This window comes from Rana temporaria, chromosome 2 (genome assembly GCF_905171775.1).
Source record: "Rana temporaria chromosome 2, aRanTem1.1, whole genome shotgun sequence".
Lineage (NCBI taxonomy): Eukaryota > Metazoa > Chordata > Amphibia > Anura > Ranidae > Rana > Rana temporaria.
The window spans coordinates 388873627-388901611 of record NC_053490.1 but is presented as its reverse complement, the minus strand read 5'-3'; the positions used below and the strand labels follow the sequence as shown (position 1 = coordinate 388901611).

Below are 27985 nucleotides of genomic sequence, written 5' to 3'. Positions count from 1 at the left end.
CTATCTATCTATCTATCTATCTATCTATCTATCTATCTATCTATCTATCTATCTATCTATCTATCTATCTATCTATCTATCTATCTATCTATCTATCTATCTATCTATCTATCTATCTATCTATCTATCTATCTATCTATCTATCTATCTAGTATTTCTTTACATGTGAGGTTTTTGTTCTCTATTCCAGTCTCCTGTGGCAATGCCTACACACCTTATAGTCTTTTGTCATTTTCCATCCTCCCATCCAATTCTCCCAAGTGTCACATTTCAGGGTTGCAGCAGCTTCTTTTATGCTGCTTTTCCCCAGTGTGCATGAAGCCTTATGGTGAAAAAATATTACAGAAGCAGCACTTCCAGGCACAAGAAGTGTGCGTATGTATTGTTTATGCGCATCTGACTGTTATTGAGCATAATACAAAGGCTGTCATTGCTGTTAAAAAAAAAAAAAATGTAGACTTGCAAAGCTGAAAATAGCTTACTATAAAGGGTACATAACTTTTTTAGCATCCCAATGGTTCCTTCTGGAATTTGGATCTCCAGCCAGCTGCCCATTCTGCCCTTCTCTGCCTTTGGTTGTGTTCCCCTTTCTGGTGCATCTTTACTATCTCTCTGTTAGCCCAGCCCTGCTTGTACCGTATTTATCGGCGTATACCGCGCACTTTTTTGCCCTGAAAATCAGGGCAAAATCGTGGGTGCGCGGTATACGCCGATACCCGCTTTCCCGCGCCGAGTTTGAATACTGCGCCGACATATACCGAGCGCAGTACACTCGGGTATAGCCGGGCAGGCTCGGCTCCTTCCGCGCTCACGTCCTGGACGTACAGGACGTCAGCGCGAGAGTTGCCGAGCCTGCCCGACAATACACGAGTGTACTGCGCTCGGTATATGTCGGCGCAGTATTCAAACTCGGCGCGGGAAACGAGCAGGGAGGACGCGAGGACGCCGCAGAAGGACGCCGGACCCGACGAAGAGGACACCCGAAGCCGCAGGTGGACGCCGGACCCGACGAGGCCGCCGATGGACGCCGCACAAGACACCAAAACTGTAAGTACAAAAAAACTTTTTTCCACAGGAATCCGCTGCAACTTTAGGGGTGCGCGCTATACGCGGGAGCGCGCTATACCCCAATAAATACGGGTAATTCAACATACCTTTATAATATTGCACAAGTTCCTGCACAGTATCAAACTGGACCCGTGTTGTAATGTAATACCCTCCATTATCAATTTTGCGGATCTTGTAATGCTTAACATGATCTTCTTTCACGTTATCCCAATCACGGATAGAGAGAGAGAATGCTCCTAGAGCGGAAATACAAAAATGACAAGTAATGAGTGAAAAAGCAAAGTAGTAGAAAATATATAGAAAAGAGTATATTGTGCAAGTATGCAGAACACATCTTTAACATGTAATTTTTACAAATCTCAGGAGACAAACAGGTTCTTTTTAGGGTGGGATTAAACCCAAAAGCAAACATTTATTATATTGCAGCTTAGCAATTTTTAGATGTGATGGCTTTTTTTTTTTTTTTTCTTTTCCTTTTTTTTTCACCTGGTGATCCAGCCAGTAAGGCCTCATACACACCACCGAACATGTCTGCTGAAACTGGTCCGCTGACCAGTTTCAGCAGACATGTTCGGTCGAGTGTACGGCCGACCGGACAAATGTCCGGCGGATCAGACAGGTTTGCAGCGGACAAATGTTTCTTAGCATGCTAAGAAACATGTCCGCTGGAAGCCTGTCCGTCGGACATGTTCGGTCGTCTGTACGACTTACCGGACATGTCCGCTGTGCCGCCATCCCTCGCATGCGTCGAAGCATTGACCTTCCAGGGTCGCGCGCATCATCGTCGCGGCCACGTCACCGCGCTGTCGTCCGCGCGGATTTCGGTTTGATGGTGTGTACAACCATCAGACCGAAATCTCCGAGCGGACATGTCCGATGAAAACGGTCCGGCGGACCGTTTTTATCGGACTGTCCGCTCGTCTGTATGGGGCCTAAGGCCGCGTACACACGGTCGGTCCAAACCGATGAAAACGGACTGAAGGACCTCTTCATCGGTCCAAACCGATCGTGTGTGGACCCCATCGGTCAGTTAACCTTCGGTCAAAAAAATTAGAACTTGCTTTAAAATTGAACCGATGGACGCCTAACCGATAGGTCAAAACCGATGGTTAGTATGCAAAAACTTCGTTTTTTTCAGCACGTCGTTGTGTTTTACGTCACCGCGTTCTGACACGATCGTTTTTTTAACCTATAGTGTGTAGGCACATCAGACCATCAGTCAGCTTCATCGGTTAACCGATGACAATGGTCCTTTAGTCCGTTCTCATCCGATGGACCGACCGTGTGTACGCGGCCTAAGCTGCTGTTTTTCAAAAGTACAAGCTCTCTTACAGATGTAGAAGTTAGAGGGATGAAACGCACCATTTACTACTGACAGGGGTGCTTAGAATGATCAACTTTTTTTTATGTAAAACCTTTATCCGAAAAGGAAAAAAACAACGTTTTTTGTAACTGCGTATAACGTGTGAGCTGGAGTTTGGCTTCAATTTCTTAGTGTATCTAAATCTGCTAATATATTTAACACTATCCTCTCCCAAGATTACCAGTGCTACTGTCCAAAGGTGCCCCCTGTGCTCCTTCATATAGAGTGGGGGCACTCTTATGGCCCGTACACACGATCCGAATATCGGACGAAAACGATCGTCCGTGGAAGAATCGTACGATTTTCGGATCGTGTGTACACTACTTTCGAGAGCTGATCACGACAGTTCATCCGATATTATTATCTGATGCTGTTTGTTGTTCAGGAGAGGCTTGACAAGAGGAATACAACATTGGAAGCCCATGTCCAGGCCCCGTCTGTGTGTGGTGGCCCTTGATGCACTGACTTCAGCCTCAGTCCACTCCTTGTGAAAGTCCTCAACACTTTTGAATGGCCTTTTCCTGAGAACCTTTTTCTTCCACACTTTTCCCTTCCAGATAACTTTCCATTAATGTGCTTTGACACAGCACTTTGGGAACAGCCAACTTCTTTTGAAATTACCTTTTGATGCTTCCCCGCCTTATGTAGGGTGTCAATTATGTTTTTTTTTTGCACAACTGTCAGGTCAGCAGTCTTTCCCATGATTGTGATTCCTACTGAACCAGACTGAGAGACCATTTAAAGGCTCAGGAACCCTTTGCGGGTGTTATGGCTTAATTAGTTGATTAGAGTGGGACACTTTGAGCCTAGAATATTGCACCTTTTCAAATTTTCTGACATTGTGGATTTGGGGTTTTCATGAGCTGTAAGCCATAATCATCACAATTATGACAAATCATGGCTTGAATTATCTTGCTTTGCATGTAATGAGTCTATCTCATCAGGGCAGGACTTAGGGTGGTGGGGGCCCCTGGGCTTGAGTGTTGAAGGGGCCCCCTGGAGCCGAGAATTGGGGGGGGATCGAAATTGTTGAGCGGGGGGGGGGGGGGCGAATTGAAGTTGTTGAGCGGGGGGGGAGCGCATTAAAGTTGTTGAGCGGGGGGGATTTTGCAGTTGTTGAGGGGGGGAGTGCCTCTCACCTGTGCCAACAGCCGGGGCCACAGACTGTCATTAGCCCGGCTGTCGGCTTTCTTCCCTTCAGCAGCCACAGTCCTCCACACACCACTCCGGTTCCTCCTGCTTCCGTGCTGCCTCCTCTTGCAGTGCGGGAAAATTAACCCTTTTGCGGGACTGCGGGAAGAAGCTGTCTGTGCGGGAAAGTCCCACAGAATCTGTGCGTGTTGGGAGGTATGCGCAGGGCCGCCATCAGGAATTTTGGGGCCCCTTGCACAGCTTAAGGCATGGGCCCCCTGAAGCAGAGAACCTAGGGGGGGTGGGGGTGCTGCCGCCTGAAATTGAGAAGCGTGGGGGCTGCCGCAAATTGAGAAGCGGGGGGGCCTTTACAAAAAAAAGAAATAAAGAAGAAAACAAATATATATAAATATATGTAGCCATCCGGGGCCCTGGGGACCTCTGGGCCTTTTAATAAAAAGAAAAAATAAACCTCTGGGCCCTTTAATAATAAAAAAAAAACATTTATAAAAAATACATATAAAAAGGGAGGTTGCCAAACCCGGGGGCCCTGGGGACCTCTGGGCCCCTGGGAACCTCTGGGCCTTTTAATAAAAAAGTAAACAAAAATAAAAAAATAAACATTTATAAAAAAAATAAAAAAGGGGGGGGTTGCCACATGGGGCCCTGGGGACCTCTGAGCCCTTTAATAAAAAAAATATATATATATATATATATATATATATATATATATATATATATATATATATATATATATATATATATATATATATATATATATAAAAAATGTAATTTTTTTTATAAAAAAATAAAAAAGGTGGGTTGCCATCCGGGGGCCCTGGAGACCCCTGGGCCCTTTAATAATAATAATAATAATAATAATAATAATAATAATAATAATAATAATAATAATAATAATATATATATATATATATATATATATATATATAGATATATATATATATATATATAGATATATATATATAAAAAAACATTTTTTTACAAAAAAATAAATAAAAAAAAAGGGGGGGTTGCCGTCCGGGGCCCTGGGGACCTCCGGACCCCTAAAAAAAAAAAAAAAAAAAAATAAAAAAAAAAAAAAAAAAAAAAATAAAAAAAAAAAAAAAAAAAAAAATTTTTTTTTTTTAAGGGGGCCCCCTATTGGGTGGGGCCCCTGGGCTTGAGCCCAGTCAAGGCCAATGGTAAGTCCGGCCCTGTATCTCATATATTAGTGTAGCGGCTTGCTCCTGTTGGGCGGATGCTGCTTTAAATTTAGAGGGGGTCTGAATTGTTAATTAACTTAGACAGATGTGTTTATGGGCAATTTAGCCTCTGCTCCAGCCATTGTTTCGCCTGGGGGTGTTATTACCATCCCAGGCCAAGGGTGGCAGCAGCATATTGGGTGTCCCCCTCGGCAGCCAAACAGTGGGGGTGATCATACCCGCTGTGCATGCTGGGGATAGGTATTTAAGGGACAGACGCCACTGGACCGAGGTCGTTGGGCGGTCGTCCCACCACCTTGTGGCCGCGCCTGCCCGGGGGTGCGTGCTCTTGAATCCTGGCTCTGGGACCACGTTGGTCCAGGGTTGTGGTATATCTAAGTGGGCCCAGTAGTCAGACTGGGACCTGAACTTTTAAGGTGATCCTGTGATGTCTGTCCTGGAGGGAAGAAGCCACTTGATGAAGGAAGCCAGGGGAGAACCTATCCTGGAGAGGACCATGTAAGAGGCTGGTATCTTGCGAGAAGGCCTGGAAACTATATCGAAAGATGCACCATATACTGAGAGGCTTGATGGTGATCACCTGTCTTACAGAAGCTAGTTTGGAGAGTCCCAGGTGCTGAATCCTGTGTTAAGGGATTCTGGACCGAAAGTGTCTCCTCAAAAGGGAATGTCTGTGGCAGAGACTGTACTTTATTCCGTGTGCCATTCCGGCTGCTAGGCCAGTGAGAGGGACCTATCCGGGTGAGCAATACACACTCTGGATAGAGTGGCAACGAGAACTGTTTGCTGGAAGCAGGAGTGTTTCCTAATGAAGATTATGCACCTGAACCTTTTTACCCTTCCACCCCTTCAACCACTTCTTTTCTTTTCCACCAAGTTCTACAAATAAATCTTAGAAAAAGAAGTGTAAAATGTGGACATTTAACTTTTTCAACTCTCTTCTACTACCCTGGACGGCGAGAAAATAGAGGTAACATGCTGCCCGAAAATACTCAGCAGCTCCTTCAGGGGGTAGTGCTACATTAGTTTCACGTTTTAAGTTGCATTAGTGAAATAAATGAACTTTTGCACAATATTCAAATTTTTGGAGTATTACCTGTATGCTTATTTTACCTTTTTTTCTTAATTGGGGATTTTTATTATAGCAAAAAGTACAAAATATTGTATTTTTTTTTCCCCAAATTTATGCTCTTTTTTTTGTTTATAGCGCAAAAAATAAAAGCTGCAGAGATAATCTAATACTACCAAAAGAAAGCTCTATTTGTGGGGGGAAAAAAAGGACATCAATTTTGTTTGGGGACAGCGTCGCACAAAAGTGCAATTATCAGTTAAAACGATGCAATGCTGTATCGCAAAAAATGGCCTTGTCATTGTCCAGACAGATATAAAATACATAAATGAATGCAGCTTTGTACTCATTAATACATCATTGAATGCATTTTTTTATAAGCAAGAAGTGTAAGTACCTGAATTTAACTTGTTTAGCTGGATTCAGGTAGGGCGGCGTAATTTTGACCCGGCGTAGCGTATCGTATTTACGCTACGCCGCTGTAAGTCAGAGAGGCAAGTGCTGTATTCACAAAGCACTTGCCTCCTAAGTTACGGAGGCGTAGCGTAAATGGGCTGGCGTAAACGCGCCTAATTCAAATGAGGAACAGGGGGGCGTGTTTTATGTAAATGATTAGTGACCTGACGTGATTGACGTTTTTAAGGAACGGCGCATGCGCCTTCCGTGGACATATCCCAGTGTGCATTGCTCCAAAGTACGCCGCAAGGACGTATTGGTTTGACTTGAACGTAAATTACGTCCAACCCCATTCACGGACGACTTTCGCAAACGACGTAAAAATTTCAAAATTCGACGCGGGAACGACGTCCATACTTAACATTGGTTAGGCCAGCTATTTGTTCGACTATCTTTACCCTGAAAACGCCTTACGTAAACGGCGTATCTTTATTGCGACGGGCAAGCGTACGTTCGTGAATCGGCGTATCTCGCTGATTTACGCATTCTAGGCATAAATCAGCGTTCACGCCCCTAGCGGCCGGCAGAACTAGACAGCTAAGATACGACGGCGCAGGCAGTCGTATCTTAGCTACATTTAAGTGTAACTCAATTTGAGAATACACTTAAATGTACGACGGCTTAGATTCCGAGTTACGCCGGCGTATCTACTGATACGTCGGCGTAACTCTTTGTGAATCTAGCTAGTTATTAGCTTTTTGCAGCCCCCTGTATAGCAGAGCTTAGACTAGGAAAGGAAGAAGCAGTACCAGGAGACAGGGCCGGCCCTACCATGGGACCCGATGGTACCATTGTACCAGGCAGGACTTTAAGGGGGGCAGCAAATTGCCGCCCGCCCGCCATCCCATTCCACCAGCTCCGCTCTCCACTCCACTGTGGGGCTAATTGCCACCCGGCCGCTCCTCCCGTTCTGCTCTCCGCTCCACTGTGGAGCTAATTGCACGAATAGAGCCATAACAGGTCCTTTTTATACTCCTATACATGTAAACAACCATAACAGGTCCTCTTTATACTCCTATATACATGTATAGAGCCATGATAGGTCCACTTTAGTTATCATGATATAAAATAATGGATGTGGGGGCATTTTGGTGGGTGTAATATTTTTTTTTGGGGGGGGCAGCATTTCATTCTTGGTACCAGGCAGCACAATGTCTTGGGCCGGCACTGCCAGGAGACAATCAGTTATGCTGCAGTGTTCATGTCATAACAGGAAACATGCTGATAAGAGGAAGGTGAATAATAAGAGAGATGAGCTCAGCAGAGCGCTGCTTCTCCTTTTACTGTCTAGTCATTATAGGGACAAGCCCTGTAAATGTACCCAAACTGTAGCAGAGAAAAATCTGGTTTCCTGCCCTGTCATACAGGGCTGTGCTATGTGGTCGAGCTTCTGAGGTGGGTAGCTGCATGCATTTCATATCTGCTTGTATTCCTAAACATCACCGTTCTGCAGAGAAGACACATCGCTGCAGACCATTAAAGGGGAGTTCCAGCCATTTGTATGTTTATTAAAAGTCAGCAGCAACAAAAAGTGTAGCTGCTGGCTTTTAATAAACAGGCACTTACCTGCTCCAGCGACGCGCCGGCCGGGGCTCCGCTCCTCTCCCCCCCTCCCCGGCCGGCGTCTTCATTTTCAGTGTGGGCACCCGGCCGTGACAGCTTTCGGCTTCACGGCCGGGCACCCACTGCGCATGCGCGAGCGGCACTGCGCATGCGCGAGCGGCGCCGCGCCGTGTAATTGGCCAGGAGATCGCCTAGGACCTGTGACGTGTCCTAGGCGATCGCCTACAGCAGCCACTTCCTGAAGGCGATTAAGCTTAGTCGCCTACAGGAAGGAGGAAGTGGGACAGGAAGTCCCACTCGTGCTGAAGCCCCCACTCCCCCCCCCAAAAAAAATTACATGCCAAATGTGGCATGTAAGGGGGAGAGGAGTGGGTTAAGAGGAAGTTCCAAATTTGGGTGGAACTCCTCTTTAAGCCTTTACAAAAATCTGTTCCTGCAATCAATTTACAGTCTACAAAATAAGCTAATTAAGTTTAAAACATAACACACACCAAATAGAAAGCTAGAGCCATAGGCAGCAATGCATACTGAATCACAGCACTTTAAATAATGATATTATTGTTTGTTTAGAGAAAAGTAGGTTTCGCCAAGTTTTAATAGTACCATTCCCCTAAAGCTCTTTGAATCTCACTATATCGCCAACCAGGGATGTTATATACCTGTGGAAGTCCCTTTTCTTTGAATGCCACAGTATGCTCACTTTAGTTAGGGTCAAAAGCTTTTCATGCCTAGGATTTCATTCCTGCGATCCTGTCAGATAAGAAGATCTTCTCCCAAAAAAAAAAAAACACTGCATGCCTGACAGGATCAGAGCATTTCTCAATGACTTCCAAGGCTGCAAAACTCAGATCACAGAGGAATTTCAATACTGTGATTTTTCATTTAAAAATAATTGGCATGGGGGGCGTATGTGTGGTGTCCCTTCTGCACATCAAAGCTTCGGATTCTTAGAAGCTATCTCTACAATCCTTTCCCGAAGGCAATTTGGAAGACCATGACCCATCCAAAAAGAAGAAAGCTGAAAAGTCTGCTGCACGTCTGCCCGGCCAAATACTTCCTGAGCTCTTTGCTGTATAACGAGCTGAAACATAGTATATTCAGCAAAAGCCCCTCCTGAAAAAAAATCCTTACATTGTTTATGGATCCGTGCGACCACAGTGGTATCCTGCAGGAAAGCAATACTAGCAACACATGTAAACTATTGTTTTAAAGGAACCTGTGGGCTCACCTTGCCTTCTAAAGTGGCTCCAGGCCCATGGAGCTAACACCTGTTCACATGCTTGGAATGTCTTTAAAGTAGGGCTGTGGAAATTAACGATGAATTCCTTGATTAATCGTTAATTTTTTTGTTTGATCAAAATTCTTTTGATCGGTACTCACCTCTCTGCCGGCTTCCGGGTCTTCAGGGAGTTCCGTCAGAGATCCGGTGACGTCACGGACACCAGCGGGGCTTGCTGTTTCCATCTGAAGGGCTCCTTTGCTGTGCTAGTTCCCTTCACAGGACATCTACATGCCGACGGACTGATATTAACCTCTCCTCATCTGGATTCAGCAGTGGTATCGTTGTACACATGCAAGGCTGCAGATGGATGCTGGACAAGGCTGCTGATGGATGCTGTGCAAGACAGCAGATGGACACTGATAAGGCTGCATTGATGGGCATTTAAAATGTAAGTTTTTTTTCCTTAAACTTCCCTCCTAAACATTTTTTTCCTTAAACTTCCCTTCTAAGCTTGGGGTGCGTGTTATACGCCGGTGTGTGTTATACGCCGATAAATACGGTACCTACGTTCAGGAGACTATACTGCCAAGGTGCATTACTGGTGACTATGATAGGCCTAGGCTCAAAGCGAGGAGATACCCACTAAATTAATAATAGACAAGGGCTAGTAGGATGGCCTGGTGGTGGTGGTGGGGGAGTGCTTTATGATGTTCTGCTGCCAGCTATAGTTGGGGCTCTTAAAGAAGCAATGGTGCACTTAACAACAGTCTTGGTAAACCAGCATGCAGTATAGATACTGTATGGCCTCGTACACACGACCGTTTTCCTCGACAAAATCCATCAAGGAACTTGGTGGCAGAGCTTTTTTTGCCAAGAAAAACGGTCGTGTGTATGTTTTTTGTCGAGAAAACTATCGTGGTTCTCGACGAGAAAAAAAGAGAATAAGTCTCACTTTCATCGTCGTGTTTCTCGTCGGGCTGGTTTACAACGAGAAACACGTTCGTGTGTATGCTTAGAAACCCGCGCATGCTCAGAATAAAGTATGAGACGGGAGCGCACCTTCGGTAAAAGTAGCGTTCGGAATGGAGATAGCACATTCGTCACGCTGTAACAGACTGAAAATCGCGAATCGTCTCTTACCAAACTTTTACTTAACACGCAGTAAGCAGCCCCAAGGGTTGTGCCAGTGGAATCGAACTTCTCCTTTATAGTGCCGTCATACGTGTTGTACGTCACCCCGTTTGAGAACGATGAGATTTTGTCTTGACAGTGTGTACGCAAAGAAAGCTTGACAAGATTCTCGACAAGCCTGACAAGGAACTCGTCGAGGAAAACGATGTTTCTTTTACAACAAGATTCTCGGTCGAGTGTACGAGGCCTATCAGTATAGGCTGCCTCTAGTGGCTTAGTCCCTGCAAGAAGTGTGAACAATGGGCACCGAAGCCTCTCAACAGTCCCTGAAGTACGGTTATGAATTTTCGCTGTAGAAGTGGGCCTCCTATGACTCTCCACAGAATGCCTCTGGTGAGGAAAGAAGAGGGTGAGAGGGCACTGATGGCAATGGTGCAGATGCGATGCTGTGGTCTTTGCGGCTCTGCACAACTTCCAATACTGTAAAGAGGATAATATCTCCTTATCCATGTTTCTGTAGTCCAGCACCAGGCTACACATATTTTTTTTCAAATAACAGTTTTTATTTTCATAAAATTTCAATACAGAATATAGCAGCAGTTCAAGTGCAAAAGATGAGAGGAGGTACAAAATTCCAGCTAGGTGAGCTTACACAGTGGCTCCATAGCTATTTCTGCTATCAGTGACATGTAACACAATTGGAGATCTAAAAGAAAGAGTAAAGAAAAGAAGAAAAAGGGAAAGAGGGGGGGTGGATGTAAGGAGGGAATGGGGTGAGGAGGGGGGGACAGGGCGGGGAGGGAAGTGAGAAGGAAAAAGGTAAAGAGGGGAAGGGGCAGAGGCTACACATATTTGAGGCACCGAGAGCCGAAAAGAACATATCGAAGTAGATTACAAATATGCAAGAGCACAAAAATGACCTTAGTAAGGCGATTATGTACTTTCACGCTCTAATGATCAAGCAGGCAGCACAGAAATCTACAAAGTGAGTTACGGCGTTACACTCCTAACTCAGGTGAGTTAGAAGTTTCTGTGTTCCAGAGTTCCTGTGACAGGAACATTTGCACTACATAAGTGACCGACAAGAATTATAAATATTTCTGCAGCTAACACAGTCCATATAAATGTTTTTACACAGCTTTCTGACATGTTGTAAAATCTGGATTTTTAATATGCCGTAGGAACCAGATGTTATTTTTCTAACCCTTGTAGGAAAATCAAAGGCAAGATCTGAATAAAGGCTTTAGGCAAAGTCACTTTTGTATTCCTTTAGATACTGCACAGAAGGTGCAGGGAAAATGGAACCAAATTAAACTTTAAAGAGGAACTGAACTTTTAAAGCTGTGGTGAAAAAGGCAAACACAAAGCAATGGAAGTCACCAGTATTGCATGAGGTGTCACTGTAGCTGACATTTCCCCATTGCTGATTTACAATGCCTTGTTCACTGTGACTCTTTGTTGAGGTGACCATCTTAGTAGAGGTAGGACTTTACTTCCCCATGTCAGAGCCTTTAGCAACAACAATAAGCAGCACAGTACTAACATCACCAAATCTCACTTCAAATCTCTTAAAACTAGCAGTCAGAGGCAGCAGTTTAATGGTTGTGTGTACTGGGCACACAAATAGAGTGTGTAGCAGCCATTTTGTTAATGTCTCAGCTCATCTCAGCCATGTTGTCATGTGAAACGCATCAGCACAGTGACTATTTCCTCTCTCCCTATCCTTTCAGTTCATACAATCCACAACCCTGACCGGCATGGCAGGCATCTCTTATCAATCTCTCAATACACATCTCAGGGGCCATAAAATTGTCAAGCTTGCATACTTTAGGGACAAGGGAGTTAAAGGAGAAGTATGGGCTTGGGTTTTCTTCCCCCATTACTTACCTAGGTGGTCCTCTGCACTGAGAACTGCCAATGGCTCGGTTCTCTCAGATCTCCGAGCAGAGAAATGCCGACTGTCAATCAGCAGCTCTCCTGCTCTGCTCCTCCACGCTCACTGAAATGCTGAGCTGTGGAGGGGCGGGGAGTGGCTGTCTCAGCATCTCAGTAGCTTGCTGTGAGGCTGAGACAGCCATCAGTCCAGGCACCTGGCGGATCCAGACTTCCACAGTTAGGATGACATGGTGTCTGGACTGACTTGTGTGACGTCTCCTGTGAACTCCTGTGACCCGTTTTCAGAAGAGAGCGGTTTGAAGTCCGCATTCTGCTGAAAACGGTCACAGGAGTGCAAAATGGATTGCACTACTGTGCCCCATAGGAGAAGCACAGCCGAATGAGCTCAGGTTGGACTTCTCCTTTAACAGACGTTGGGTCATAAATACCTCAGTTGGAATCTGTACAATACACATATCTATCTCTCAGTAGAATATAACATCCCAGTATATTCCATAACTTCTAAAATAACAATGAATAATATATAAATGGATACTGGCACCAGTAGTGAAACTAAAAAGAGAAGGGTTGCTGCACCTGAAATTAGTGAAAAACGAATGAGGAATGATGATGTGATAAAGGGCGCCCCTTTATCACATCATCATTCCTCTAAAATAACAATAGCACAGCCATTAATATAGACATACAGGGCCAGATTCAGAAAGGAGCTACGGCGGTGTATCCAGAGTGTGAGGAGTCGCATCTCTGCGCCTGATTCATAGAATCAGATACGCCTCACTGTTACCTAGAAACGAGCGGCGTAAGTCTCCTACGCGTCCTATCTTGGTGTGCATATTTACGCTGGCCGCTAGGGGCGCTTCCGTAGATTTACGCATAGAATATGCAAATGAGCTAGATACGCCGATTCAGAAACGTATGTGAGCCCGGTGCATTGATTTACGTTGTTTACGTAAGGCTTTTTTCGGCGTAAAGTTACCCCTGCTATATTAGGCGTAGCCAATGTTAAGTATGGACGTCGGGACAGCGTCGAATTTTGCGTTGTTTACGTCGTTTGCGTAAGTCGTACACGAATAGGGCTGTGCGTAAGTTACGTTCACGTCTAAAGCATTGACTATTTGCGGCTTAATTTAGAGCATGCGAACTGGGATACTTTCACGGACGGCGAATGCGCCGTTCGTTAGGAGCGTCAATTACGTGGGGTCACGGGTCATTTACATACAACACGCCCACTACCAGCCTACTTTGTATTAGGCGGGCTTACGCCGGCCTATTTACACTATAGTTGGTGTGGGTAGGTTGTACAGGGAGTCATAGTATGATCTAAATTCCTGTGTGATTTGGTGAGGTAGGGAAACCTTCAGCCCGGCCAGGGAGACCACATGCGGAATGTAGGACGCCTGACGCTGCGTCTGCAGGGTCTGGGCTAAGAGTCTGCCACACTTGTTGCCCGACTCATAAACCTTCCTCCGACACACCTGCTGTTTTGGCCTTATATTGTAGGACGTCGGTAATCCACATCCAGCTCAGCCCCAAGACCGGCTGACGGAGTCGACCTATGCGCAGCTTCCAGAGTCTGCAATTTGGTGAGGAGTGCATTCAGTTGTGCCGTCCGAGCCCTTTTTATTCTCGCACCATGTTTTATGAGGACCCCTCTAATCACAGCCTCATGGGCCTCCCAGACCACCCCGGCATCGCTGTCCGCTGTGGTGTTAGAGTCAAAATAGCGATCTACCTCCGCTATCACGTCCGCCAGAACCTCAGGGTCCTGCAGGAGGCTTTCATTCAATCTCCAGGTTGGATTTTGTCCCGCGCGAGTGTCAGATAGTACGTATTTTAGCCCTACCGGGGCGTGGTCTGACCATGTAATCGAGCTGATCGAGGTGTCCTTAATCGCGTGCAGCTGGCTGTGAGGGACAAGGAAATAATCGATGCGCGAGTAAAGCCGATGTGGTTTGGAGTAAAAGGAGTAGTCTCTTTCCCCGGGATGGAAACAAACATTTTATTAACAAGTTCCTTTAGAGGGACAGAGGGTTAGGGAAGATCCAGGTACCTTGCTTTGCGGATCTTGGATCCAGAGGGCAACTGTCCTACACTGGATTCAGCGACCACCGGATAGGCCTCTCTCACTGGCCTAGCAGCCGGTGCGAAGATCACTCAACAGTCTCTGCCACAGACTTGATGAATACTGTCAAGTCGTTAAACGGTCCTCTGCCACAGGATAATCTAACCACACAAACAATTTGCAAAGTTCCAAAAAAGATTACACAGCTCACGGTGCTAGGATCTTTCAGCCGGGCCGGCCGCACTGTGAGGTACATTGGTCAGGACGCGTCCTCTAATTGAATCCCAAATTATTCGGCTTCTTCCTGCAGAGAAGACAGCACAGGACCATTCCTGGACCAGTAGGCCCCCAGAAACTTCTGGGCCTACTTTTAGTAGCGATGCCTCGGGCCAGCAGGCCCCGAGACCAAAAGGTTGTTAATACATCCCTGAGGCCAGGAGGGCCACCAGGTCAGGATCGGAAGACCCTGCCAGAACGGCGTCTGCCCCTTAAGTACCCCTCCCCAGAATGCACAGCGGCGGGGACCACGCCACTGAGCTGTTTCTGGGCAAGAGGCACGCAATACACTCAGCCCATTGCAATTCCAACCTTGACCCCTGGTGAGAGTGACACCCACAGTCAGGTGGAAGATGCACAAAACAGCCAAGCTGGAACAGAGACCCATATATTGGCATAAAAAAACTGAGCTAAACTACAGCTCAAATAACTAAATATACAAAATAGCGCCTACTCAACAGGAGCAGGGCGCTACACATAGTTACATTGGTCCAAGCTGGACCAATATACCTATGTATAAGATACAGTACCAATACCTAGAATTCCTCTTTAAAGCGGTGGTTCACCCTAATAAAACATTTTTTTTTATAGCATTAAATTACGCATAGTAGCGCGAGCTACAATATGCCTGTATTGATTTTTTTAGCCCCGTACTCACTGTGCAATCCTATATAGAAGATTCCGACTCCCCGCGGGGAATGGGCGTTCCTATCAAGAGGGAGGATGATTGACGGCCGGCTATGGCATGTCACGCTCCCCCTGGAAATAGCCGAAATAGGACTTGGCGCTTCACGGCGCCTGCGCATAGTCTGTGCGCAGGCGCCGTATAGCGCCGTGAAGAGCCGCGACCTGTTCCGGCTATCTTCGGGGAGCCGGCCGTCAATCATCCTCCCTCTTGATAGGAACGCCCATTCCCCGCGGGGAGTCGGAATCTTCTATATAGGATTGCACAGTGAGTACCGGGCTAAAAAAATCAATACAGGCATACTGTAGCTCGCGCTACTATGCCTAATTTAATGCTAAAATGTTGTTAGTGTGGGTGAACCACCGCTTTAATGCTTTAGGGAGGCCCGGAGCAAAAGCCAGCAAGACTAGCAGAGGGCCGGGCATGACAGAGTGTCTAGTGACACAGGAGGGGTTAAGCTAGAGGGGGTAGGAGGTAGGAAGAGCAGGATTGGTGTAGAGAGGGGCGGGGGAGTTAGAAAGTATCAGCTTCAAGAGGAGGAGCAGGATTGGCTGCTGGTGTCAGGGGAGTTACCCTATAAAAGGGTGGGGCGGGGCCAGGCGGGCACTTGCAGTTAGGAGAGCAACGAGGAAGCAGCTTTTCCCACCCTCCCTCCCTTATTGCATTACCTGTGTTGCCGGTGTTTTTTCTTTTGCAGGTACGGTGTTGGACGGTCGTCACGACAGCTGGGTTGGCGGTTAGTTCTGTTGGTCCTTTATGGTGGCAGTAGAAAACGTGTGAAAACGGGGGTGGGGGGCTCATTAATTTTATGGCCCCCTTTAAGTGTATTCCAGCGAAAGGTTAGTTGGTATACTGTAACGTTTGCACTGCGGGCGGGGGTTGTCTCCGAGCGTACTACACGGACTGGAGGCCTAAGGTTATTGTTTGCTCGCAGTGCATTGTTCATACTGGTATATGGTAAAATGGTGGAGAATGGGTGTGCTGCCAGAAAGGACCAACAGAGTGGGGGTTTTGTGGTATGTCATTGATGTTGGATATTTACTGTTTTCATTTAAGTTGGAGTTTTTATTGCGATTATGTTTTAATAAAATAGGCTGTTGTGGCCAGTTTACTCCAAAGCAAAGGTGTGGTCTCTTTACTATAGATTAAGTGGGGGACAATTAAGGGGTGGAGTATATGGGGTCGCAACGGTAAAAGGTTATTGGGTCACATCTGGACTACACTAGTCAAGCTTACATGATGAAACCCCCCACACTAAGTACTGTATTGCGAAGCCCTGGAAACACTGTTTATTTCTTAAAATACAAGACATTCTTCTAATACCCATGCTATTTAAATGGGATGTAGACATACTAGGATTTTTCCGCTCATAACCAACCTACAGAATTTCTCTACCTACCGCCATAACTGGAACTCACCTTTTGTAGTTTCACTTTCTCTGATCAAGTAGCTACCTTGGGTGTTTCCTTCACCCAGAAGTTGTCTTTCTGCATCTTTCCTGCCAAGTTTACCAAAATACCACCTGCAAAGAAGAATTATCACAACAGAATGTTATAACCCCCAGTAAAGAGTGCCATCATGCATTGTGCATGAGAAAGCAGAGCTGTGGGCATAGCTTCCAGTATCAGAAGTTGAGAAAGTGGGACAGTCTAAAAAGGTGACAACATGTGGCAAGAAGTGGGGGTTGTTAAATCGTGCTGGATATTGGGCAGAAACGAAGGAAGCAGTGTGGGTGGAATACATTTACATGACATTGGTGGTGGAGTCGGACATCACCTGGAACTCTGAGAGGGAAGGGGTGAACAGGGGCACTGGTATGCTGTAAGGGGGGGGGGGGGCACTGATGATCTGTGGAGGGAGAGGAGGGGCACTGATGCTCTGTGGGGGGAGAGGGGGGGAACTGATGCTCTGCGGAGGGATGGGGCACACAAGTGCTCTGTGGAGGGAGAGGATGGGCACTGATGCCTTTAAGAAAAACATTTTTTTTTAGATGCCTTCAAAGTGTTGTTGCTAGGCAGAATAGTTAATCTTCCCTCTTCCTGCACCTAGGTGCTTAAGCTTCCTAACCTACACCGCACAGACTCCTGGGAATGTAGTGGGTGTAACTTTCCAGGAGTCTGTGCACTCCCCAGTCTCGAAGAATCATGTGACTTGGACAGTACAGGTGCTGAAACCTGATCTGAAACCTATTACACTGCTTGTGCAGCACTGAGCATGTGCGAGATCTGCAAGGCTGAAATCCAGGAAGTCATACAGTCTGGTTTCATGATGCCCACACTTAAGATGGCCCCAATCAATTTCTATTTTATAAAGTGTCTAAATGCTGTAACAACCTAACAAAACGGACCTTAGTTTACAGACTAACTTTACTAGAATACATTAAGCTTGTGTATTACAGGGGTATTTATATTTAAAAAGTGAAATTGTGGCCGGAACTCCGCTTTAATTGAACAAGCTGACGTTGGCTACTATGCACAACTGCACCAGGTTTTGCAATCTCCAGTTTTAGTAAATCAACCCCATAGTGTTCATAGCAGGCAGGAGATTACATCGCCCAACAGAGCTGCAATGGAGCCAAAGTTGGGTGCAGGAATAAGGGTTTAAGCACCCATCCGTTTAACCACCATGGAAGCAGGAGAACTTCAAACTCACATAGATACAGTAAAGTGAGTGAGCATTGTCACTACAAGCAGGATCCAAGGTATAAATAAAGGAAAAAATGTCTATTGTGGTCAAACAATGGGTGCATGCTTCAACCTCTATGGAAGCAGGAAATAGATACAGAGCATTGCCACCCAACAACAGGATGTGGACTACTGGCAGGATCACCAGGTATAAATGAAGGTGGGAAAAGGCAGAAAAGAAAAAACTCATTCAACCTCATCCAAGGACAGCTAAGTTACACTCTAATGAATTTTTGTTCATGAGTTTAAATAGATTCACATGCACTATGGTGTTAGAAAAATGGGGAGAAGTTATGTTGACTCTTTGCAGAAAGAGGCGAGCGATTTTCCCTTGGTGCCAACAGACACTTGAACCCACTAGAATCTAGATTGAGCTGAGGTTGATTCCACTTACATCTCTTGAACTGATTACAGTGCTAAACAGATGGTTTACAGTAAGACCAGGTGATCAATAAATGTAATTGTGGTCATGCAAGGATTGAGACTAAGAGCCCATTCACACCTAGGCGTATATACGCCTGAAGCGGGACGCTCGTGCCGCTGGAGGGGCGAATTTACATTGATGTCTATGAGATGGTTCACATCTCACGCCGAACGCCGAAACGCCGTACGCCTGCCGCCTGAAAACAAGTCCCGGACCCTTTTTTCAGGCGGCTTTCGGCGTTCGGCATAGACATTAATGTAAAATGTTTTGTGAAAAAAACGTTTACAAATCGCGGCAAAATACGCCGCGTACGCCGCGTTATAGTGTGAATGCAGCCTAAAGCCCTGTACACACGATCGGATATCTGATGGAATCTAATCCGATGGATTTTTTCATCAGTCTTGCCTACACACCATCAGGGCCGTTTGAAGGAATTAGGGGGCCCCAAGCAAAATGGACATGAGGGCCCTCCCCCGCACGCACAGCGCAGAACCACAGCAAGCAGAAAACCAACAGCCGGGTGGATGGAAGGGGTGATGGTGGGGCAAGATGAATAACTAGTACACCAGCATAGCATGAAATATAAAAGAGGGCTCCATATAGTGTAGATCAACCAATTAATTTTATTTATAAAAATATCTTACAAATCAGTGTAAATATAGCCAATAGAAGTGATCACAAAATGGTAAAATATGAATAAAAGCAATGTGGGAAGCATAAAGATGCCAGCATCTTTATGCTTCCCACATTGCTTTTATTCATATTTTACCATTTTGTGATCACTTTCCATCCACCCTGACCATTACACTGCCCACTACACTAACCTACCTGATTCCTATACTTGACCATTACACTGACCTGCCTGATCCCTACACTGACCATTACAGTGACCTACCTGATCCCTACACTGACCTACCTGATCCCTACACTAACCTACCTGATCCCCACACTGACCATTACACTGGCCTACATGATCCCTACACTGACCCACCTGATCCCTACACTGACCATTACACTGACCTACCTGATCCCTACACTGGCCACTACACTAACCTACCTGATCCCTACACTGACCTGCCTGATCCCTACACTGACCATTACACTGACCTACCTGATCCCTACACTGACCACTACACTAACCTACCAGATCCCTACACTGACCTACCTGATCCCTACACTGACCACTACACTAACCTACCTGATACCTACACTGACCTACCTGATCCCTACACTGACCACTATACTAACCTACCTGATCCCTACACTGACCATTACACTGACCTACCTGATCCCTACACTGACCACTACACTAACCTACCTGATCCCTTCCCTTATTGGTCAAAGCTGTGAAAGCAGATAGTAAGGGAGAGGAGGATTGGTGCTACAGGGCTGCCACTGATTTCATTGGGTCTCGGGCAAATTCCAAACCCTAAGCACTAGCGCAGAGGAGGAGGAAGTGAAATCCTCCTCCACTTTCAAGCTGGGCAGTGACGTCACTGGTTGCCAGACGCTAGGCGGCTATAGCAACCAGTTATTTGGTGTATAGTCAGGTGGAGGCGGAGCCAGAGCCCAGAGCCAAAGCTTTGGTGGCTCAGTCCGCCTCTGCCCCATGATTTCCTGAATGTTCCCAGTGTTCTTTTCATTCCGGGACAATGTATGTGGGCACCCTAGTTGGGGGCCACAGGCCAGCTAGGGGCCCCAAGCAATTGTTTGCTTTGCCTGTCCTGTAGCGACGGGCCTGCACACCATTGGTCAAAAATCCGACCGTGCCAAAACGCGGTGACGTAAAACACTACGACGTGCTGAAAAAAATGAAGTTCAATGCTTCCGAGCATGCGATGACTTGATTCTGAACATGCGTGGATTTTTGACCGTGGCCGTTTTAAAACATTTTCAATTTTTTTTCACAGATGGAAAACAAACCGATTGCCCACACACGATCGGTTTGTCCGATGAAAACGGTCCATCGGTCCGTTTTCATCAGACAAACCAATCGTGTGTACAGGGCTTTACACAATAGCAACAATTTCTGTATAAGTAGCATAAATATTTTTTATTGGCAGACCTTAGAAAGTATCATGCATATGACTATGCATCCAGCAGGTTAAAAAGTGTCATTTGCTGTTCTTGGGAGTAATACAGAGTTGAATAGAAAGTACTCAGCAATCTCCCTTACCATTTCGGAGATACTGGTGTTGAGATTGCTCACAACATACTGAATGACTATTTTGCATGCTGGATGAGCAACACATTTTCTGAAACTCTAAAAGCCTTCTAATGCATCAAATTTCTCCCTGTAGCTTTACTGACTAATGCTTGGTCTGTGCAGTCATAAAAAGGCTACAGTATACAGGTACCAAACCAGTGTTAGGTACCTATAACCAGGGCTTTTTTTCAAGGGGATCTTGGCAGAACTCAGTTCCACCACCTCTGGCTCAGACCTTTGGGGGGGCCTGCTCACCATAATCACTTGTAAACACAGAAGTCTGGTTTCTGTGTTTACAAGTGATAGCTCTGCACTCTGTGCGTAACGCTGCACTCTGTATGTAATGCAATCCTGGTATTTAATGCCCCTTTAAGACCCTCCTACTGTTCGTGAAATTTGACTGACCAATCCCACTATTTAATGTGATTTGGAGGGTGTGTGTGGGTGGAGGGGTTTTGGGGGGGTTGTGGTTGAGTTCCAGCACCTATTGTTTGAGAAAAAAAGCCCTGCCTTCAGCAAAGTAAAAAGATCTATTTTTCCATACAAAAAGTTCAAAAATGAAAACATAAAAACTAAAATAATGTACATTTGACATATACAACATTGCACTTACTCTTCAGCTTGTATTGAATTCAGTGGTGCGACATAGTTACTGGGAATATATCCCGTCTTTCCAGTGCGCAGAGATCGAGCCTCCCACCAATCACCTTCACTGTACAGAAAGAGGGTAACATTTTATAGCAACAATAACATGTCATATTTGTGTATAGTTCACCAAAAATTAATGCATTTTTGTTGAATTTTGATACTTAAGCCTCGTACACACAACCGGTTTTCCCGGCAGGAAAACTACCAGGAGAACTTTTGGCCGGGAAAACCGTACGTGTGTATGCTTCCTCACAGTTTTCCCATAAGGAAAACAGCTGGGAATCCCGACGGGAAAGTAGAGAACCTGCTCTCTATTTTCCCATCGGTATTTCCAGCAGTTTTCCTGCCAGGTTCTCGGCTTTCCCCTCGGTTTTCTTGGCAGACTTTTTACTGCAGAGAAAACCGAGCCTGTGTACAGGGCTTTAGGTTTGAAAAACAAGGAATCTTTCTAAACATATCTAAACAATCTTCTGTTTGTAATTTATATAATTCCTCAGACTACCTCCCACCCTTCTTATTCAGTAGTACTTTGTATAATTAGTGTAGATAACAATGGGCCAGATTCAGGTACAAATGCGGCGGCGTAACGTATCGTCTTTACGTTACACCGCCGCAAGTTTTCCTCGTAAGTGCTTGATTCACAAAGCACTTGAGTATAAACTTGCGGCGGAGTAACATAAAGACGTCCGGCGCAAGCCCGCCTAATTCAAATGGGGCGTGTACCATTTAAATTAGGCGCGCTCCCCCGCCGAACGTTCTGCAAATGCTCCGTTAGGAAATTTCTCGACGTGCTTTGCGCGAAATTACGGTGCCCCGACGTGTTTGTGAATGGGGACGTGCGTAACGTACTTACGCCAAAAAAAAAAAAATTTAATTCGACGCGGGAACGACGGCCATACTTTAACATGGCTGGTGTAAAGTTAAGCCATGAAAAAGCTGGCTTAACTTTGTGACGGGAAAAAACTACGTAACGCACGCGAGTAGCTTCGTGGATCGCCGTAAAAGCTAATTTGCATACCCGACGCTGGAAAACGACGCGAACTCCACCCAGGGGTGGCCGAAGTATTGCAGCCTAAGATCCGAAGGCGTACGAAGCCATAAGCCTGTCGGATCTTAGCCAAAAGCCGTCGTATCTTGTTTGTAAATCACAAATTAAGATACGACGAGGCAAATTTGAAAATACGCCGGAGTATTAGTAGATACTCCGGCGTATCTCTTCTGTGAATCTGGCCCAATGCTTATTATTAACATGCAAGATTAAATTACAGCTTTTTTTTTTTTTCTTCTTCTTTTTTTAAGTAGAAATTTGTATCCCAAGCATTTGCTTTTCCATCCAAATGTTTTTTTTTTTTTTTTTTTACAAAAAAAATAAACTTTAGTGGTTAAAAGAGTTTACAACATATTTTAATTACACAGGTGGAAACAAAATAACCTATAGAGCACATGAGAAGAGATATGCGATTTTCATTCTGCATGGAATGGCACAGAGTTTTGTTGAAAAGTGGTTGAAAAACGTTGTACTGCATAACGTTTTATAAGCTCAAAAAATGCTAGTAAAAAACACTGAATGAAAAAAGCTAAGTTTCTGTGCCGGCTTGTAATATCATTTTGGTAGCTTTTAGAAGCGTTGGCGGTTTTTTAAGCATTTTTACAGTACATACAATTTTACTGCTTGACGATCAGCTGCCGTCGTTATACGGCATGTCAGCTCTCCTGCGTTAATCGGTGTAGCTGTACGGCGGCTCACACAGGCACGGTAGTGATTGTGCCCGCGGGTTAGGCAGACTCGATGTCCGCCAGCCAGGGCCGTCTTTAAGGCAGGGCAAAAGGGGCAGCTGCCCTGGGCCCTGTCATTGTTTTGGAGCCCAAAGCAGCTGCCTCATACTTGCCAACTATTCAATTCCCTTGTCCCTTGAAGTTTTAGTCCTTTGCTGTGTCCTGATATCTCAGTGTGAAGTGCTGCTACTAATGCTGCCCAGCTCTGCCCTATTGTTGTGTACAGGTGACTCACCTGCAGGCTGTGTGTTTACATGTAAATAACCGTCATTCATATGTATATTACAGGAGCATTCATATGTAAATAGCGGTGGCATTCGTATGTAAATAGATGAAGCTGGCAGCATTCATATGTAAATAAAGGTGGCATTCATATGTATATCATGCCCCTCTGCAGTGAAGAGATGATGTGCTGTAACCTCTAGCAACCAATCAGTGAGCAGTATTACTGTACAGTAATCTCTAGCAACCAATCAACAAGAAGAAATCATGAATGAAGCTATGAATAAGCACTAAGTTATAGTGCGAAACATCAGCTTTTTTCTGTTCTTTGGCCGTGGCATGCTGTTTTGTGATTAATTTTTAATAAACCAAGACTTTTTTGGAGTGCGGCTGTCCTAGCCTTCTTTTCCTCAAGCCTGCAAGAAATCATTTGCTGTAACCTCTGGCAACTAATCAGTGAGCCTTAATGTGTGATGTAACCTCTAGCAACCAGTCAGTAAGTGGTAATGATATGCTGTAACCTCTGGCAACCAATCGCAATCACCGCCTGATCTTATACAGTAAACTGATTTCTAGCTGATATTTATTGTATGTTTCAGAGCAGGTGGAGAGCAAAATTGCATGGGGGGACCCCAAATGTATTTTGCCCAGGGTCCAATCAACATTAAAGACGGCCCTGCCGTCGGCCACCCGCGATCACCTATTACAGAGGCAGAACAGGAAACTGCCATTGTAAACAAGGCGATTCCCCGTTCTGACAGGTGACATGACAGGGATCTACTGTTCCCAGTGATCGGGAACAGTGATCTCTGTCATTTTTCAGTAAGCCCATTCTTCCTACAGTTAGAACACACTTTGGGAACACATTTAACCCCTTCCCTACCAGTGACATTTACACAGTAATCAGTGGCTATTTTTAGCTCGCTGTATAAATGTCAATGGTCCCAAAAAATAGTTAAAAGTGTCAGATCTGTCCGCCGCAATGCTGCAGTCCTGTTAAAAATTACAGATTGCCGCCATTACTGGTAAAAATAATAAAAATGCCATAAATCTATCCCCTATTTTGTAGACACTATAATTTTTTTTTCAATATATATCAATATACACTTATTGCAATTTTTTAACCAAAAATACATAGAAGAATATATATCAGCCTAAACTGATGAATAAATTGGTTTTTTAATATATTTTTTGGTATATGTATTATAGCAAAAAGTAAAAAAAAAGTTTTTATTTTCGAAACTGTCGCGCTTTGTTTGTTTATAGCGCAAAAAAAAAAACTGCAGAGGTGATCAAATACCACCAAAAGTGTTTTTATACAGGCGTGGGAAAGGGAGCTGGGAATTAAGTTCTCAGAGACACAGAAAGATAAGATCTTCTCATTCACTCACAAAGCCTCAATCGCATCCAGGTATCAGGAGGGGGGATACAAAGTACTGACAAGATGGTATAGGACACCAACAATACTGAACCGGTTTTTCCCTAATACGTCTAAAGTTTGCTGGAGATGTCAGAAAGAAGAGGGCACCATGTTACATATTTTGTGGGAATGTCAGGTGATAAGAGAATTTTGGAAGATGGTCTCGGAGACAACCCTGGAAATTACCGTGGTGAATCTTGGTGACAGACCAGCGGCTTTCTTATTATTTGACATTCCCATATCACTGGAAAACTATAAGCAATCCCTACTACGTCATTTAATAACAGCTGCAAAGGCATGCATTCCAATTCTATGGAAAAATACTGCCCCCCCAACAAAATTACAATGGCTTAGCAGAATAAACGAGATACAGATGATGGAAAACCTTACAATGGGAATGCAGGAACGAGAGGAGACTTATTGGAGGACCTGGACTCCATACATAGAATATAGGGAACGTAACCCTTAGGGGGGTGAGGGGGAGAGACTGGGGTTGACGTGGTGCGGGATTTATTTTTTATTTTATTTTTTCCCCTGGGGGGTGGGGAAGGGGGACGCAGGGTGAGTGACCAACACTCCCTCGAGACCAAGGTGCTGCTCCGAAGGTGGTAGATGAAGGCCTCGGGGCCATGAAGGAGATAGCACCCTGGCCAGTATATGGGAGATCAGAAATGGAACAGGAGGTAGTAACACAGAGATTGTGAGATGTTTAGGTGGTGATATAAATGAAGGCTACAATACTGAAGATATTGAAAGAATTGTACATGTTATCTTTCTTGTATGTGAAAAGAGAAAAGACACAAAAATAAAGAATTATAAATACCACCAAAAGAAAGCTTGATTTGTGGGAAAAAAAGGACGTCAATTTTGTTTGTGTACAGCGTCTCACGACTGCGCAATTGTCAGTTAAAGCGATTGTGCTGCCCCAATAGGGGCATAGAATATGAGATGCATAGCCTCAGTTAATATTAGCATTGTTATATAGATTAGAGTTTATATAGTGTGGTTTGCCTACTATTTTCTCATAGCTAAATCTATGTGTTATCCTATGCTGCCATCTAGTGGCCTTTGTTGCAATGCACATGTTTATGTGATTCTTTGAGTTACCACATATTTTCACTGTATGAATGCCCCTCCCTGCTTCCTGTGTGGAGTACTTCCTGTGTCATCTCTTCAGCCAGCAAGCCACATGTGGGAAGGACACTCGTACTCTGCTCAGTAGGTAGGAAAGGCATCATCTTTTGACCGCACAATACTATCACCATTCATCTGTTGTTCCTGTTATCTGCTGTAACCCCTGAAGTTAAGGAATAAACACCTCTTTTGAATGAATCGGTATTGACGAGTTCAGCTGTCTGACAAGGATTGTCCGCAGTGAGTATATCTGCTTATACAGGCCAAGCATAGAGGTCTCAGCAAGGGATATATTGCTATCACAACAATCGGAGTCAGAACAGTCAAAAGATGCATAGAATTCTTACAGCATGCTGGGTATATGTGTGTGCCTAATCTGCAATCAAGCTCAGTGCCAGCCGCCATCTTGTGAAAGCACATGGTCGCACAAGCTTAATGCGCTTCATGTGAATGTTGAAAGCGGTTTCTCTAATTGAACTGTGTTACCCCACCTGTCTAAGCTGCTGTTCGTCTTCTTAAAGAGACAGTACCATTTTTTACAAAACCGTGAGAAATGTCTAGACAAGGCTCTGAACACTCTTTTACGGCTGAACCAACGCAGATTCATCATGCCTCTGAACCCGCAGACGTACAGGGAGCAGACTCTGCAGATATTGCTGAACAGAGTGTAAGACCCAAGCGTACAATAAAACCAATACAGAAACTCAGAGAAAACTATGAATACACTAGAGATAAGTTCTCCAGCAAGCTATCGGACTTCTGGGACAGAACTTCACACTGCATGTCAGTTTTGCCACACTTTAATGATCAACCGGCTGAACTAGGAGATTCTATAGTTCGCCTATCTGCTGCGTATGAACACTACCAACGGCTGTCTGCAAAATACACTGCTTTCTTGCAAGACTGTAATATAGAGGACTCTTCAGCAGAACTGACCAAGACTGATGCACTGAACCAACAAAGGGATCTCTTAGTGCAAAATGCTCAGTGTAAGGCAGAACTCCGCATTGCTCAACTGCAAGAGACCAGATCTCACAGATCAACATCAACCAAGCACACTGCACATTCTTCTAGATCCTCTCGCTCCAGAAGTTCAACATTAAGCGACAAGCTAATAGAGGCCCGCGCTGAGGCTGAATCCAAAAAAGCGCAAAGCTCCCTTGCTAAGAAAGAAGCAGAGATGAAGGCCCAAAGCAAAGCTCTTGAAGCAGAGATGGAGGCCCAAAGCAAAGCTCTTGAAGCAGAGATGGAAGCCCAAAGCAAAACTCGCCAAGCAGAGATGGAAGCCCAAAGCAAAGCTCTTGAAGCCCAGAGCAAAACTCGCCAAGCAGAGATGGAAGCCCAGAGCAAAACTCGCCAAGCAGAGATGGAAGCCCAAATAAAGATTCTGCAAATAGAGAAAGAGGAAGCAGGTGCGCTAGCAAGGCTGAAAGTCCTTGAACAAGCAATGGGTCGAAGTACTAATTCAGACTGTCTTATCCCAGCAGAACTGGAAGATCCAATTGATCGCACCAGTGATTATGTGCTAAAGCATAATGTTTACAAAGATTCAGAGTCATCTCCTGTACCTCCTACTAACAACACTGTTCTGACTCTCAACTCAGGGACCTCCCAGCTCCAAATGTCTGAGTCTCCTCAAGTCCACAACGCAAGAGCATCTACGCAGCAAACCACATCAACTCCTGCCATCAACAAGGTGACTTCCAGCGACAAGCCGCAGCTCCAGCCACAGCCAGCAGAAGCCTTAAAGACTACACCAAAGTTAAGCGCTCATGCAACATCATTTCATCCTGGTAAACCTCACCCTTCTTCACCAGACAACTTTCACACCCAAGGGGTTCCACAGATTACTTTGGCACCAAAGAGTGAGAGATCAGACTTGAATGACTTAGCCAGCTATATGGCGCGCCGTGAGCTCATTATCACCAGCCTCTCAAGGTTTGATGACTGTCCAGAGAGCTACAGGGCCTGGAGATCAACCTTCAAGGCTGCTATTGCTAATTTCAACCTTACTAGCAAGGACGAACTTGATTTGCTCATAAGGTGGCTGGGGCCAGAATCTGCAAATCGTGTTAAAAGACTGAGGACAGTACATGTTGACCACCCAGATGCAGGTCTTGTTGCCACATGGGCAAGACTTGAGCAAGCCTATGGTAGCTCAGAAGCCATAGAAAGCGCTCTATTCAAGAGACTGCAAAACTTCCCAAAAATAGGGAACAAAGACTATCGCAAGCTCCAAGATCTAAGTGACCTCCTCATGGAGTTAGAGTTGGCAAAGACAGACCCACGTCTACCTGGTCTAAGCTTCCTGGACACTGCTCATGGT

At 45.2% G+C, this 27985-nt stretch overlaps 1 protein-coding gene across 3 annotated transcripts in view; it reads right to left on the bottom strand.

The window, feature by feature from the left end:
* Nucleotides 1-27985, bottom strand: part of FGR (FGR proto-oncogene, Src family tyrosine kinase) — a 205926-nt gene that overhangs the window by 64251 nt on the left and 113690 nt on the right. For all 3 annotated transcript variants that reach the window (XM_040337980.1, XM_040337983.1, XM_040337982.1), the window contains exons 5-7: nucleotides 21073-21171; nucleotides 16564-16667; nucleotides 1155-1304 (exon numbers count right to left, since the gene is read on the bottom strand). In XM_040337980.1, the coding sequence (XP_040193914.1) occupies nucleotides 1155-1304; nucleotides 16564-16667; nucleotides 21073-21171 (353 nt within the window). The remainder of the gene's footprint in view (nucleotides 1-1154; nucleotides 1305-16563; nucleotides 16668-21072; nucleotides 21172-27985) is intronic.